The sequence below is a fragment of the Salmo salar genome, chromosome ssa01 (assembly GCF_905237065.1).
Source record: "Salmo salar chromosome ssa01, Ssal_v3.1, whole genome shotgun sequence".
Taxonomy (NCBI): Eukaryota; Metazoa; Chordata; class Actinopteri; order Salmoniformes; family Salmonidae; genus Salmo; species Salmo salar.
Window position 1 is genome coordinate 172,151,673 of NC_059442.1, and position 16,736 is coordinate 172,168,408.

The following is a 16,736-nucleotide window of genomic DNA, read 5'->3' on the forward strand; positions in this document are numbered from 1 at the left end:
TTGTGTATTGGAATCACTTTTAATTCTTTATTGATCTACAGTTTCTATCATAGGCCACTGTAATCGATGGGGGCTCTTGGCGGTACCATTCTGCTCATCTAATGAAGGTGTCCATGGATCAGATTCTAACTTTGAAGACCGAGATCGAGTCATTGAAGGGCAGACCTGCAGAAAGAGAAACATTATCTGAGGGCAGCGATACGGGCGACAGCTGATGCATTGGTCCAGAGCCAGGCGGTATTGGCAGAGAGTCAGGCGGACAATGACGCGTTGAAGAGGGCGAGGAACAAGATGGAGTCACAATCCATGCCAGGCACACCTGTGAGCTCTGGAACTCCACCTCCAACAGGCAGAGTCAACATACCTGGCGGGTTCGTCAGGTTGTCGGTTCACCCTGACATTTCCATTCCTTTTCTGACAACAGAACTTGACCAACTGCTCACGTCCGGACTGTTTTGCTGTTCTGCTATTCCAAGGATGTGTAACCGAAGAGAGATACCAGGAGTGGACACAGAATACCAACTGGGATGGATCCCGAGGCAAAAGTGGCTTACCAGTGAATCTCCGGGTGTTCATCATTAATACTGTGTCTCAGAAGTTTCTGTCCATGACTGATGCAACCTAAAAAAAAGCATTAAAGACAGAGTTAATGAGTACTTGAGGTCAACGAGAAAGTCTGGACATGGCCTGCTCTCCCTAATGTAAGGAATTAGGCACTTGCCATGTTTATTACAGTATCTAATTTAGAATTATATAAAAGCCCTTTAGATTTTCTCACAGATCTTAATGAAAAATGCCCCTTAGATATTAGTTTAGAATCCTCAATCTTCTAAATCTAATTATTGGCTGAGTCACGTCATTGAAAAAAATATTTGTTGATATACTGTAGACCTACCGTAGGCGACATGAGTCTCACTAGTGTTGACTAATGTGCTGTTAAAAGTGGTGTAGGTCTTATTTATTTAAAGAGCATGTTGAAGTTAGAAGCAATAGGATTTGAAGCAAAAGCCTACAACTATTTCAGCACCGTTTAACGCTGCTCTGAGACAAGCATGGGGGAGTGGTCTTGATAAATCAATTAGATTTTTATTTGGACTGAATCTCTGTTTGGGTGTTTGGTTAGACTACAATTAGGGTGTGGAAATGTTATGCTCTTAGTACTGTAGCCTACTCCCGACCGACACGTTGTACAGCACCATATTTTATTTTCCATCCTAACGGAAACCCCGAGGGTTTTGTTTTTTTTGGAATAGAAATACCATAATATGAATCAAATGAATGAAGCTAAATTTCTTAACCTCTATGGGCTAGGTGGGACGCTAGCGTGCCACCCGTGGTGCACTCCATCAACAGCAGGTGCATTTCAAGAGCGGCAAATTTGAATCCAAATAAATGTCAAAATTCAAATTTTTCAAACATACAACTATTTTACACCCTTTGAAAGATAAACATCTCCTTAATCGAACCACGTTTTACGATTTCAAAAAGGTTTTACGGCGAAAGCATAAATTTAGAGTATGTTAGGACAGTACATTTACAAGAGTTGTGTGTAATGTTTTGTCAATTCAAAGACTGGGTCACCAAAACCATAAAACCAGCTAAAATGATGCACTAACCTTTTACAATCTCCATCAGATGACACTCCTAGGACATTATGTTAGACAATGCATGCATTTTTAGTTCTATCAAGTTCATATTTATATCCAAAAACAGCGTTTTACTATGGCATTGATGTTGAGGAAATCGTTTCCCTCCAATAACCGGCAGTCAAGTCAGCGTCACAAATTAAATAATTAAATTAAAATTAGAAAACATTGGTAAAATATTATATTGTCATTTAAAGAATTATAGATTTACATCTCTTGAACGCAATCAACTTGCCAGATTTAAAAATAACCTTACTGGGAAATCACACTTTGCAATAATCTGAGCACTGCGCCCAGAAAAATACGCGTTGCGATACAGACTAGACGTCATGTTGGGGAGATCTAAAATCGAAAATACTATGTAAATAATCCATTACCTTTGATTCTCTTCATCAGATGTCACTTCCAGGTATCACAGGTCCATAACGAATGTAGTTTTGTTCAAAAAAGCTCATCATTTATGTCCAAAAATCTCCGTCTTGTTAGCACATGATCTAAGCCAGCCGGACTTCTCGTCATGAACGAGGGGAAAAAATATATTTACGTTCGTTCAAACATGTCAAACGTTGTATAGCATAAATCATTAGGGCCTTTTTAACCAGAACATGAATAATATTCAAGGTGGACGAATGCATACTCTTTTATAACGTATTGGAACGAGGGTACCCAACATGAACTCGCGCGCCAGGTGTCTAATGGGACATCATCGTTCCATGGCTCTTGTTCGGTCAGATCTCCCTCCAGAAGACTCAAAACACTTTGTAAAGGCTGGTGACATCTAGTGGAAGCAATAGGAAGTGCCAAAATATTCCTCAGCCCCTGTGTTTTTCAATGGGATAGGTTTAAAGGCAATACAACACATCAGGTATCCACTTCCTGTCAGAAAATGTCTCAGGGTTTTGCCTGCCAAATGAGTTCTGTTATACTCACAGACACCATTCAAACAGTTTTAGAAAATTTAGGGTGTTTTCTATCCATATGTAATAAGTATATGCATATTCTAGTTACTGGGTAGGAGTGGTAACCAGATTAAATCGGGTATGTTTTTTTATCCAGCCGTGTCAATACTGCCCCCTAGCCCTAACAGGTTAATCAATCCCATATACTATGTTCTTACAAAAAAGGTTTTAAATTCTGTAGTACAGCCAATATTGAAGGCTTTCAAATGCTTCTCAAAGATTCCCTCTGGTGGTCACATGGTAACAATGGCTGACAATTAAATAACGCACCATAGAATTCTGCAGCAGCCTGCAAGGTGTCCTGCAGTATGACACAACTTTTACAGTGTTACGAACCGGCTCAGAGTTCGCAACAAAAGGGAGACAACGAGTATCAAAATATATATTTATTAAATAAAGTAACCTAAGAACAATGAACCATGGTGTGTGTAATCAGTAGTGTAAGTGAGTGTTTTGCATACCTGAATGTAATAATGCAGGGTGTTGAAGGGTGCCAAAGCAAGCAACTAAAAAAGCCACAACTAGCACAACCAAAAACAACAGAGAGTCTCTCCAATGACTGTGGAAGAGGTCTATTTATCCTGGGACACAGCCGGGCCCAGGTGTTTCCCATGTAGCTGACGACCCTCCCAACTCCGCCCACCGGCATCCTAATAAGGAAACAAGAACAGAGAGAGAGAATACGGCAGACAGAGTGGGAGGGTCGTCACAAAGAAAGAGCCACTGTACAGGTTAAACTGAAATATTTGATGGCAAATAAATCCGGTAAATGTCTCACAGCCCTCACAAAATGAATACACACCAAACCAGTTATAATTTTTAAAAGGATGCAAATGCTTTAATTAGAAACAACGCTATTAATAACAATATAAAATATAAAAGCTTCTATGAAAATCAATATAAATCAGAATTAAATAACAGATCTGATAGCCTTCTTAGACTCAACAACCCTGAAGCAATTATCAGCAGATATGAAAATAAATAATTGACAACACTCAATTCAGTACTTCCAATATCCATGTATCAAACGGTTATTTCAGTCATATTAAAACCAGATTCCCCTGCAGATTAAAGATTCATTTTTATAAATTGGCAACAATAAAAATAATAACAAAACTTATAAGCAACAGAATGGCAAAAGTACTTGATTCATATTAAGGGTTTATTAAAAAAGGCTTACAAACAAATACAATGACATGTTTTAGTATAATACAATATGCAAAAAAAAACAAGATTTATCAACAATGAATGTTGATGCTGAAAAGGCTTTTGACTGTCTTGTGTGGCCTCTTATATTAAAAACTTTGGAAGCATTCATCTTTCCAGCTAAAATAATAAATTTCATACAAATATTATACAAAAATCATAAAGCTAAAATATACAAAACGAATCCATTATCTGATTACATTTCTTTAGAAAGGGGTACAAGGCAGGGACGTCCCTTCTCCCCCTTCCTTTTTGCACTGGCAATTGAACCACATCCAGTAAGAATTTGACAGGATCCAAACGTAACAGGTATCAGTATTGGTAAACATGAATATAAACTAAACTTGTCTGCTGACGATCTCCTGATATACCTGACTAATAGTGAAAACTCAATGCCCCCCTTGTTAAAAACAAATCCGTAATACTCAAAAATCTCAGGATTTAAAATGAACGTGGAAATAATGTCAATAGGAAAAATCTACAGCAAACCTTTAAGTATGCTACAAAAAAGATGAAATACTTAGAATGCTTAATAAGTGACAACAAACAACAAATATATAGAAAGATAACTTTATCTCATTACTCAAAAAAAATGAAAGCAGATCTAGATAAATGGAACAAGCTCCCCATAAATCTTACAGGTAGAATACACCTCTTTAGAATGGCATGGCTCCCAACGTTTTCATATTGATTTAATGGGAGTACCAATTACCCCACCGAAGACATTCTTTACAAAAGTAAACCCAGCCATGACAGACTTCATATAAAACTCATAGAATAAATTGGAAAGTTTTACATGTCCCTAAATCTGAGAGTGGTTTTAACCTTCCAGACTTGGAATCATATCAACTCGCCACCCAAGGCTTTTACTTGCGACATACACTGAGTATACGAAACATTAAGAACAACTGCTCTTTCCATGACATAGACTGACCAGCTTAATCCAGGTGAAAGCTTGTCTTTCCTGTGGCTCAGTTGGTAGAGCATGGTGTTTGCAACGCCAGCATGGCGTGTGCAACGCCAGGGTTGTGGGTTCGATTCCCACGGGGGGCCAGTACAAAAAATTAAAATAAATAAAAAAGAATGCATGAAATGTATGTATTCACTACTGTAAGTCGCTCTGGATAAGAGCTAAATGACTAAAAATGTTTACAAAAATGTAAATGTAAGCTATAATCCCTTATTGATGTCACTTGTTAAATCCACTCCAATCAGTGTAGATGAAGGGGAGGAGACCGGTTAAAGAAGGATTTTTAATCCTTGACACATTTGAGACATGAGGTTTGATAGTGGCCAGTTCGTATGATCAGAACTCAGGATCAGACCCAGATGCAGGCAGAGGTCAGTAATCCAGGGCAGTGTCACAAGGTACAGAACGCCGGTCATGGCAGGCAGAATGGTCAAAACCGGGAAAACTATAAAGCAGGGACCAGAGAGAAAACAGGAGTATGGGAAGAACGCTGGTAGGCTTGACAAGACAAGACGAACTGGCAACAGACAAACAGAGAAAACAGGTATAAATACACAGGGGGATAATGGGGAAAATGGGCGACACCTGGAGGGGGGTGGACACAAGCACAAGACAGGTGAAACAGATCATGGTGTGACAGCTTGTCTTTAGAAACTATAGTACAATCATCTTGTCTTGACAGTGACCACAAGAAGAAGTGTGTGCCTCAGTCGGTATAGCCTGGAGCTTGCACCGCTACCCATACGTAACTGAAAGCTAAATGGCATACATTATGTGATGATTTATTCTATAATTATTCTATATTAAGGCCATGGGTAGTAGGCAGTGGATCAGTCTATAATTATTCTATATTAAGGCCATGGGTAGTAGGCAGTGGATCAGTCTATAATTATTCTATATTAAGGCCATGGGTAGTAGGCAGTGGATCAGTCTATAATTATTCTATATTAAGGCCATGGGTAGTAGGCAGTGGATCAGTCTATAATTATTCTATATTAAGGCCATGGGTAGTAGGCAGTGGATCAGTCTATAATTATTCTATATTAAGGCCATGGGTAGTAGGCAGTGGACCAGTCTATAATTATTCTATATTAAGGCCATGGGTAGTAGGCAGTGGATCAGTCTATAATTATTCTATATTAAGGCCATGGGTAGTAGGCAGTGGATCAGTCTATAATTATTCTATATTAAGGCCATGGGTAGTAGGCAGTGGATCAGTCTATAATTATTCTATATTAAGGCCATGGGTAGTAGGCAGTGGATCAGTCTATAATTATTCTATATTAAGGCCATGGGTAGTAGGCAGTGGATCAGTCTATAATTATTCTATATTAAGGCCATGGGTAGTAGGCAGTGGACCAGTCTATACTTATTCTATATTAAGGCCATGGGTAGTAGGCAGTGGACCAGTCAACCTCTGGAGAATGTCAACACTCTTCTCATTAATACCCTGTCAGTTCATGTCCATTGGCTCAGTCTCAGGCTGGGATTCAATCCAAGGCTCATTATAATGCAGTTTCCCCAACATTCACAGTTCACCACCAGTATTGTCTCATAGCCTGACATGGTGACACGATGACATCACCACCCTCAGTCCCCCTGGATCCTTTCATAACCATCAGCCCGGCCAGCTCTGCAGCCCACCATGCTGGAGGAGAGGAAAACACATGTTACAAAGGAAATGTGGTTACACTTTACATTACAGGGCTCTTATTACTGTGTCAGCATTCAGTGTAACAACTACCTGTACTTACACTGTGGTTAGGGGTATGATTTCCTCTGGAGCTCAGTTGCTAGAGCATGGCGTTTGTAATGCCAGATAGTGGGTTGGATTCCCAGGACCACCCGTATGGAAAATGTGTTTACGCATGACTGTACGTTCCTTTGGATAAAAGTGTCTGCTAAATGGAATATACTATTATATATTATGTACCTGACAGGTATGGTGGCGGGGACTGATGATGTCATATCTTACCTGACAGGTATGGTGGCGGGGACTGATGATGTCATATCTTACCTGACAGGTATGGTGGCGAGGACTGATGATGTCACATCTTACCTGACAGGTATGGTGGCGAGGACTGATGATGTCATATCTTACCTGACCAGGTTTAGGTGGTGAGGACTGGTGATGTCACATCTTACCTGACCAGGTATAGTGGCGAGGACTGATGATGTCATATCTTACCTGACAGGTATGGTGGCGAGGACAGTGATGATGCTGGACAGGGTGAAGACGAACCCAGGGAACCAGCCCAGCGTAGCCTGGTAAACCTTGGTGTAGATGGGAGTGTAGGCCAGGCTGGCGATCTTAAAGGTCAGCTGCAGTGAGATGAGGGTGATCCCTGTGAAGAGAGAAGACATGTCAGTTAGCGTTGTCTGTCTGCTGCAGTTTCCTAACCAGTGTCAGTAGAGGAAGCTGCTACTCCACACACTGCAGGTCTGAGAGGAGCAGATGAAAGCATTGTGTCAATGGGTGAAAGGCATTTACTATTTTCTCTCTGCCAAATCAGTGTAGTGCTCCCTATTTCAAATGATTAGGGATCTATTCAATCTCTATCGCTGAAGCCTTACAGATTGCGTAACCTACATTTTAAAGGTCATTCTGATTGAGTTGACATATGCAGCATTTACCTGTAAATGCAGTCTCCGCTAATACGGGCACATTGCCTTTACATTTCAACCACGCTGTAACGCTACATATTACATAGAGCCCTTAAAGGAAACAGAACTGGATATACTAGCTGGTCGGATAGTTCCAGTTGAGTAAAGTTGTTGGCAGAAAGTAAATCTATTCATGCTGTGGTGGTGGTGGTGGTGGTGGTGGTGGTGTGTAATAGGTTGATTTGTCTGCTTTGCTACGGTAGTTATAACTTCCCCTTTCACCACAACAAGGGTGCATCCCTAAAGGTCTCCTGTTACCTGCAGGTGTGAAGGGGTTCTTAGTGCACTATAAAGGGAATAGGGTGCATCCCTAAAGGTCTCCTGTTCCCTGCAGGTGTGAAGGGGTTCGTAGTGCACTATAAAGGGAATAGGGTGCATCCCTAAAGGTCTCCTGTTACCTGCAGGTGTGAAGGGGTTCGTAGTGCACTATAAAGGGAATAGGGCGCATCCCTAAAGGTCTCCTGTTCCCTGCAGGTGTGAAGGGGTTCTTAGTGCACTATAAAGGGAATAGGGTGCATCCCTAAAGGTCTCCTGTTCCCTGCAGGTGTGAAGGGGTTCTTAGTGCACTATATTACATTTTTATTTTTTATTTTACCTTTGTTTAACCAGGTAGGCAAGTTGAGAACAAGTTCTCATTTACAACTGCGACCTGGCCAAGATAAAGCAAAGCAGTTCGACACATACAGTGAGGGGGGAAAAAGTATTTGATCCCCTGCTGATTTTGTACGTTTGCCCACTGACAAAGAAATGATCAGTCTATCATTTTAATGGTAGGTTTATTTGAACAGTGAGAGACAGAATAACAACAAAAAAATCCAGAAAAACGCATGTCAGAAATGTTATAAATTGATTTGATGGTAGTCTTTGATAAGAGTGATTAGAGAGCCTCTGCCCCTTCCTGACCAGGACTCAGTGTTTTGCTTTTCTCTATGCAGGCAGTGAGATACTCTTTCATACACAGGTCGTACTTTCCCAGCGGAATGATCATCTCTAAAAAGTTGCCACGGTCAATACTCCTGTCATCTAGCGTATAAGCTGCTTCAGAAAAAATATTTGTAGACCTCCACAAGTCTGGTTCATCATTGGGAGAAATTTCCAAACGCCTGAAGGTACCACGTTCATCTGTACAAATATCTGTACAAACAATAGTACGCAAGTACTATAGCTCCCTCACGACGCCAGGACAGCGGAGTCAATCACCACCTTCCGGAGACACCTGAAACCCCACCTCTTTAAGGAATACCTGGGATAGGATAAAGTAATCCTTCTAACCCCCCCCCCCCCCCCCAAAAGATATAGATGCACTATTGTAAAGTGGTTGTTCCACTGGATATCTTAAGGTGAATGCACCAATTTGTAAGTCGCTCTGGATAAGAGCGTCTGCTAAATGACGTAAATGTAAATGTAAGTATAAACACCATGGGACCACGCAGCCGTCATACTGCTCAGGAAGGAGACACGTTCTGTCTCATAGAGATGAACGTACTTTGGTGCAAAAAGTGCAAATCAATCCCAGAACAACAACAAAGGACCTTGTGAAGATCCTGGAGTAAACAGGTACAAAAGTATCTATATCCACAGTAAAACGAGTCCTATATCGACATAACCTGAAAGGCCGCTCAGCAAGGAAGAAGCCGCTGCTCTAAAACCGCCATAGAAAAGCCAGACTACGGTTTGTAACTGCACATGGGGACAAAGATTGTACTTTTTGGAGAAATGTCCTCTGGTCTGATGAAACAAAAGTAGAACTGTTTGGCCATAATTACCATTGTTATGTTTGGAGGAAAAATGGGAATGCTTGCAAGCTGAAGAACACCATCCCAATCGTGAAGCACGGGGGTGGCAGCATCATGTTGTGGGGCTGCTTTGCTGCAGGAGGGACTGGTGCTCTTCACAAAATGAATGGCATCAAGAGGATGGAAAATGATGTGGCTATATTGAAGCAACATCTCAAGACATCAGTCAGGAAGTTAAAGCTTGGTTGCAAATGGGTCTTCCAAATGGACAATGACCCCAAGCATACTTCCAAAGTTGTGGCAAAATGGCTTAAGGACAACCAAGTCAAGGTATTGGTGTGGCCATCACAAAGCCCTGACCTCAATCCTATAGAACATTTGTGGACAAAACTGAAAAAGCTTGTACGAGCAAGGAGGCCTACAAACCTGACTCAGTTCCACCAGCTCTGTCAGGAGGAATTGGCCAAAATTCACCCAACTTATTGTGGGAAGCTTGTGGAAGGCTACCTGAAATGTTTGCCCCAAATTAAACAATTTAAAGGCAATGCTACCAAATACTAATTGAGTGTATGTAAACTTCTGACCCACTGGGAATGTGATTAAAGAAATAAAAGCTGAAATAAATCATTCTCTCTACTATTATTCTGACATTTGACATTCTTAAAATAAAGTGGTGATCCTAACTGACCTAAAACAGGGAATTTTTACTAGGATTAAATGTCAGGAATTGTGAAAAGCTGAGTTTAAATGTATTTGGCTAAGGTGTATGTAAACTTCCGACTTCAACTGTACCACTAGTATAATGTTAATTCCAATTGGACAATACAGCATTTTAAGAAATACACATCCAACATTTATCAATTTTTGTAGGTTTTGTTCCGTCATGAAATCCTTGTACAAGAAAAATGGTCTACATTGGTGGTTAGTCTCTAGTAATTGTCAATAATCATAACAATTCATGCAGAACAATGAGTTCAACGTTTCCAACATTTGCTTTCGCACGTAAACCTTTTTTTTAAAAAAATATCTCTCCCCATCCAGGCTGTGATTGGTCGGTTCACGAAAAGTGACATTGACGAGCGCTTGTTTCAACAAAAGGCACCCGATATAGCTAAATCGCCAGCTAGCCAAACCCAAACGATGCTTATCTTATCCCTATTGTCTTCTGTCTTACCGCTTCAGCTGCAAAACCTTGACTAACAGTTGAACTGGTATCGCTGGGCTCAATGGGCTGCTCTCTCTCCTCTCTCCTCTCTCTCCTCTCTCTGCTCTCTCTGCTCTCTCTCCTCTCTCTCCTCTCTCTGCTCTCTCTCCACTCTCCTCTCTCTCCACTCTCCTCTCTCTCCTCTCTCTGCTCTCTCTCCACTCTCCTCTCTCTCCTCTCTCTGCTCTCTCTCCACTCTCCTCTCTCTCCTCTCTCTGCTCTCTCTGCTCTCTCTCCTCTCTCTGCTCTCTCTCCACTCTCCTCTCTCTCCTCTCTCTGTTCTCTCTCCACTCTCCTCTCTCTGCTCTCTCTCCACTCTCCTCTCTCTCCTCTCTCTGCTCTCTCTCCACTCTCCTCTCTCTGCTCTCTCTGCTCTCTCTCCTCTCTCTCCTCTCTCTGCTCTCTCTCCACTCTCCACTGACCCTAATATACCCTACTGATTTCACCCTAACATGACCCTAATATACCCTACTGATTTCACCCTAACATGACCCTAATATACCCTACTGATTTCACCCTAACATGACCCTATTATACCCTACTGATTTCACCCTAACATGACCCTAATATACCCTACTGATTTCACCCTAACATGACCCTATTATACCCTACTGATTTCACCCTAACATGACCCTATTATACCCTACTGATTTCACCCTAACATGACCCTATTATACCCTACTGATTTCACCCTAACATGACCCTATTATACCCTACTGATTTCACCGTAACATGACCCTATTATACCCTACTGATTTCACCCTAACATTACCCTAATATACCCTACTGATTTCACCCTAACATGACCCTATTATACCCTACTGATTTCACCCTAACATGACCCTATTATACCCTACTGATTTCACCCTAACATGACCCTAATATACCCTACTGATTTCACCCTAACATTACCCTAGAACTGGAGACAGGGGCTCTAGAACTGGAGACAGGGGCTCTAGAACTAGAGACAGGGGCTCTGAACTAGAGACAGGGGCTCTAGAACTAGAGACATGGGCTCTAGAACTAGAGACAGGGGCTCTAGAACTGGAGACAGGGGCTCTAGAACTAGAGACAGGGGCTCTAGAACTAGAGACATGGGCTCTAGAACTAGAGACGGGTTATAGAACTAGAGATAGGGGCTCTAGAACTAGAGACAGGGGTTATAGAACTAGAGACGGGTTATAGAACTAGAGACGGGGGTTATAGAACTAGAGACAGGGGCTCTAGAACTGGAGACAGGGGCTCTAGAACTAGAGACAGGGGCTCTGAACTAGAGACAGGGGCTCTAGAACTAGAGACATGGGCTCTAGAACTAGAGACAGGGGCTCTAGAACTGGAGACAGGGGCTCTAGAACTAGAGACGGGGGCTCTAGAACTAGAGACAGGGGCTCTAGAACTGGAGACAGGGGCTCTAGAACTAGAGACAGGGGCTCTAGAACTAGAGACGGGGGCTCTAGAACTAGAGACGGGGGCTCTAAAACTAGAGACGGGGGCTCTAAAACTAGAGACGGGGGCTCTGAACTAGAGACGGGGGCTCTAGAACTAGAGACGGGGGCTCTAGAACTAGAGACGGGGGCTCTAGTACTAGAGACGGGGGCTCTAGAACTAGAGACGGGGGCTCTAGAACTAGAGACGGGGCTCTAGAACTAGAGACGGGGGTTATAGAACTAGAGACGGGGGTTATAGAACTAGAGACGGGGGTTATAGAACTAGAGACGGGGTAATAGAACTAGAGACGGGGGTTATAGAACTAGAGACGGGGGTTATAGAACTAGAGACGGGGGTTATAGAACTAGAAACGGGGGTTATAGAACTAGAGACGGGGGCTATAGAACTAGAGACATGGGCTCTAGAACTAGAGACGGGGGTTATAGAACTAGAGACGGGGTTATAGAACTAGAGACGGGGGTTATAGAACTAGAGACGGGGGTTATAGAACTAGAGACGGGGTTATAGAACTAGAGACGGGGGCTCTAAAACTAGAGACGGGGGCTCTAGAACTAGAGACGGGGGCTCTAAAACTAGAGACGGGGCTCTAGAACTAGAGACGGGGGTTATAGAACTAGAGACGGGGGTTATAGAACTAGAGACGGGGTCATAGAACTAGAGACGGGGGTTATAGAACTAGAGACGGGGGTTATAGAACTAGAGACGGGGGTTATAGAACTAGAGACGGGGGTTATAGAACTAGAGACGGGGGTTATAGAACTAGAGACGGGGGTTATAGAACTAGAGACGGGGGTTATAGAACTAGAGACGGGGTAATAGAACTAGAGACGGGGGTTATAGAACTAGAGACGGGGGTTATAGAACTAGAGACGGGGGTTATAGAACTAGAGACGGGGGTTATAGAACTAGAGACGGGAGCTATAGAACTAGAGACGGGAGCTATAGAACTAGAGACATGGGCTCTAGAACTAGAGACGGGGGTTATAGAACTAGAGACAGGGGCTCTAGAACTAGAGACGGGGTAATAGAACTAGAGACGGGGGTTATAGAACTAGAGACGGGGGTTATAGAACTAGAGACGGGGGTTATAGAACTAGAGACGGGGTTATAGAACTAGAGACGGGGGTTATAGAACTAGAGACGGGGGTTATAGAACTAGAGACGGGGGTTATAGAACTAGAAACGGGGGTTATAGAACTAGAGACGGGGGCTATAGAACTAGAGACATGGGCTCTAGAACTAGAGACGGGGGTTATAGAACTAGAGACGGGGTTATAGAACTAGAGACGGGGGTTATAGAACTAGAGACGGGGGTTATAGAACTAGAGACGGGGGTTATAGAACTAGAGACGGGGGTTATAGAACTAGAGACGGGGGTTATAGAACTAGAGACGGGGGTTATAGAACTAGAGACGGGGTTATAGAACTAGAGACGGGGGCTATAGAACTAGAGACGGGGGCTCTAGAACTAGAGACGGGGGCTCTAGAACTAGAGACGGGGGCTCTAAAACTAGAGACGGGGGCTCTAGAACTAGAGACGGGGGTTATAGAACTAGAGACGGGGGTTATAGAACTAGAGACGGGGTAATAGAACTAGAGACGGGGGTTATAGAACTAGAGACGGGGTTATAGAACTAGAGACGGGGGTTATAGAACTAGAGACGGGGTTATAGAACTAGAGACGGGGTTATAGAACTAGAGACGGGGTTATAGAACTAGAGACGGGGTTATAGAACTAGAGACCGGGGTTATAGAACTAGAGACGGGGGCTCTAGAACTAGAGACGGGGGTTATAGAACTAGAGACGGGGGTTATAGAACTAGAGACGGGGTAATAGAACTAGAGACGGGGTTATAGAACTAGAGACGGGGGTTATAGAACTAGAGACGGGGGTTATAGAACTAGAGACGGGAGCTATAGAACTAGAGACATGGGCTCTAGAACTAGAGACGGGGGTTATAGAACTAGAGACGGGGGCTCTAGAACTAGAGACGGGGGCTCTAAAACTAGAGACGGGGGTTATAGAACTAGAGACGGGGTTATAGAACTAGAGACGGGGGTTATAGAACTAGAGACGGGGGTTATAGAACTAGAGACGGGGGTTATAGAACTAGAGACGGGGTTATAGAACTAGAGACGGGGGTTATAGAACTAGAGACGGGGGTTATAGAACTAGAGACGACAATATTATGTTCTGTCAGTTTATATGACTGAAAGACATGTATTACAGAACTTACCATATGACGAGCCGTTGACCTGTTTAGACAGTAGGGCACGGATGGTGGGCATGGGAATCAGGGCGAACAGTGTGAGGGCTCGTGCTGAAAGGGATATGTAAGTGTTAGGCTGTGAATGAAAACAGAACACAACTGAAGAGTTAAGTGACAAGATCAGCTGTCTATTATATTATATTATATTATATTATATTATATTATATTATATTCTGTCAGCTATCTATTATATTATATTATATTATATTATATTCTGCCAGCTGTTTATTATATTATATTCTGTCAGCTGTCTATTATATTATATTATATTATATTATATTATATTATATTCTGCCAGCTGTCTATTATATTATATTATATTATATTATATTATATTATATTATATTATATTATATTCTGTCAGCTATCTATTATATTATATTATATTCTGTCAGCTGTCTATTATATTATATTATATTATATTATATTCTGCCAGCTGTGTATTATATTATATTATATTCTGTCAGCTGTCTATTATATTATATTATATTCTGCCAGCTGTCTATTATATTATATTATATTATATTATATTATATTATATTATATTATATTATATTATATTATATTATATTCTGCCAGCTGTCTATTATATTATATTTGGTCTGCTGTGGAGATTTGTCAGAAAGCAGTGAGTGAGTGTGTGAAGGGCGTAACCATAATTCTGTTGACTCAAGTCCCTAGGCGAGTTTCCCTTCTAGTCTCTCCAGTAATAATACATTTACAGTCCACAATTTGAAGGGGTTGAGAGAGACTTTATAGTGTGAAGATAAGACTAGTTTATAAATAAATAAGGTGACGCTTCCTTTTAAAACATGCTTTCAGACATGCTAGGCAGTGTTTCACTTCCTCATCTCTGTCAAGGTTTACAGGTTACCCAAATCATTGATGTCTCGCTCCTTCTCGCTCTCTAGCTCTCTCTCTGTTTTTCTGTCTCGGTGTCTCTCTCTCTGTGTGTCTCTCTCTCTCTCTCTCTCTCTCTGTCTCTCTCTCTCTGTGTCTCTCTGTCTCTCTCTCTCTGTGTCTTTCTCTCTGTCTCTCTCTCTCTCACTCTCTGGGTCTGTCTCTCTCTGTGTCTCTCTCTCTCCTCTCTCTCTCTCTCTCTGTCTCTCTCTCTGTGTCTCTGTCTCTCTCTCTTACTCTCTGGGTCTGTCTCTCTGTGTGTCTCTCTCTCTCTGTGTCTCTGTGTCTCTCTGTCTCTCTCTCTGTGTCTTTCTCTCTGTGTCTCTCTCTCACTCTCTGGGTCTGTCTCTCTGTGTCTCTGTGTCTCTCTCTGTGTCTTTCTCTCTGTGTCTCTCTCTCTCTGTCTCTCTCTCTCTCTCTCTCTCTCTCTCTCTGTCTCTCTCTCTCTGTCTCTCTCTCTCTGTCTCTCTCTCTCTCTGTCAATTCAATTCAATTCGCTTTATTGGCATGACGTAACAATATACATATTGCCAAAGCTTATTTTGGATATTTACAATATAAAAATAAATAAAAATGAGAATCAAAATTGTCAATGGGACAACAGTAACAACAATAACCAAGGGTCAAAATAACCATACATTCAACAATAACAATAAGCATACAGTAGAGGACATTTGCAGGTTGATTGGTCTGTCAGACACTGTCCCTCAACTTATGGCAGGCAGCAATGTAGTGCGCTGCCAACCCACAGCTCTCTGCTTCCTCCCCCAACAGGACGGGTAGCCTATCCTCATCAGAGAGGTCTTTGAAACCTCAAATTTGGGGAAATGACACTCTCTAATTGTTTTATATTTTTTACATTTTGTCAGGAAATGCAGCTCCGTCTCAGGTTCTGCTGTTGTGCAGTGGTTGCACAGCCTTTCCTCTACAGGGAGCCAGGTTTTCCTGTGTCTACCCTTCTCAATGACAAGGCTGTGCTCACTGAGCCTGTACTTTGTCAAGGTTTTTCTAAGGTTTTGATCAGTAACCATGGTCAAATAGTTAGCCATGGTGTACTGTCGATTTAGGGCCAGATAGCAATGCATTTTGCTTTGTGTTTGTGCTTGTGTTTCCCAATAAGCAATGTAGTTTTGTTTTGACTGTGTTGTAATTTGGTTTATTCTGATTGATTGGATGTTCTGGTCCTGAGGCTTCAGTGTGTTAGTAGAACAGGTTTGGTAACTCAGCCCCAGGACCAGCTGGATGAGGGGACTATTTTCTTTGCTCAGCTCTTGGCATTGCAGGGCTTGGTAATGATATGAGAGGGGGTCACTGTATTTTAGATGTTTCCAAAACTTAATTGCTCTTTTTTGTGTTTTTATTATTAGTGGATATTGGCCTAATTCTGCCCTGCATGCATTGTTTGTAGTTTTCCTCTGGACACGTAGGAGAATCTTACAGAACTCTGCATGCAGGGTTTCAATGGGGTGTTTGTCCCATTTGATGAAATCTTGTTTTGCAAGTGGACCCCACACCTCGCTGCCATAAAGTGCAATTGGTTCAATGACATATTCAATTACGTTTAGCCACATTTTAATAGGTATTTCAATTTGAATTTGCTTTTTAATGGGGTAGAATGCCCTGCATGCTTTCTCTCTCAGTTCATTCACTGCATCATTAAGGTGTCCAGTTGAGCTTATTCTTCTTCTCTGGAAAATCATTATTTTAGTATTTTTGGGGTTTACTGCCAGGG

The 16,736-nt window shown here is 42.0% G+C and overlaps 1 protein-coding gene across 1 annotated transcript in view; it reads right to left on the minus strand.

Annotated features, from left to right (window-relative positions):
• Nucleotides 1–3,418: 3,418 nt before the first annotated feature.
• Nucleotides 3,419–16,736, minus strand: part of LOC106572882 (thymic stromal cotransporter homolog) — a 19,727-nt gene continuing 6,409 nt past the window's right edge. Inside the window, exons 4-6 of the mRNA XM_014147452.2 lie at nt 14,072–14,155; nt 6,970–7,126; nt 3,419–6,429 (exon numbers count right to left, since the gene is read on the minus strand). Coding sequence (XP_014002927.2) covers nt 6,372–6,429; nt 6,970–7,126; nt 14,072–14,155 — 299 coding nt within the window. The 3' untranslated portion in view covers nt 3,419–6,371. The remainder of the gene's footprint in view (nt 6,430–6,969; nt 7,127–14,071; nt 14,156–16,736) is intronic.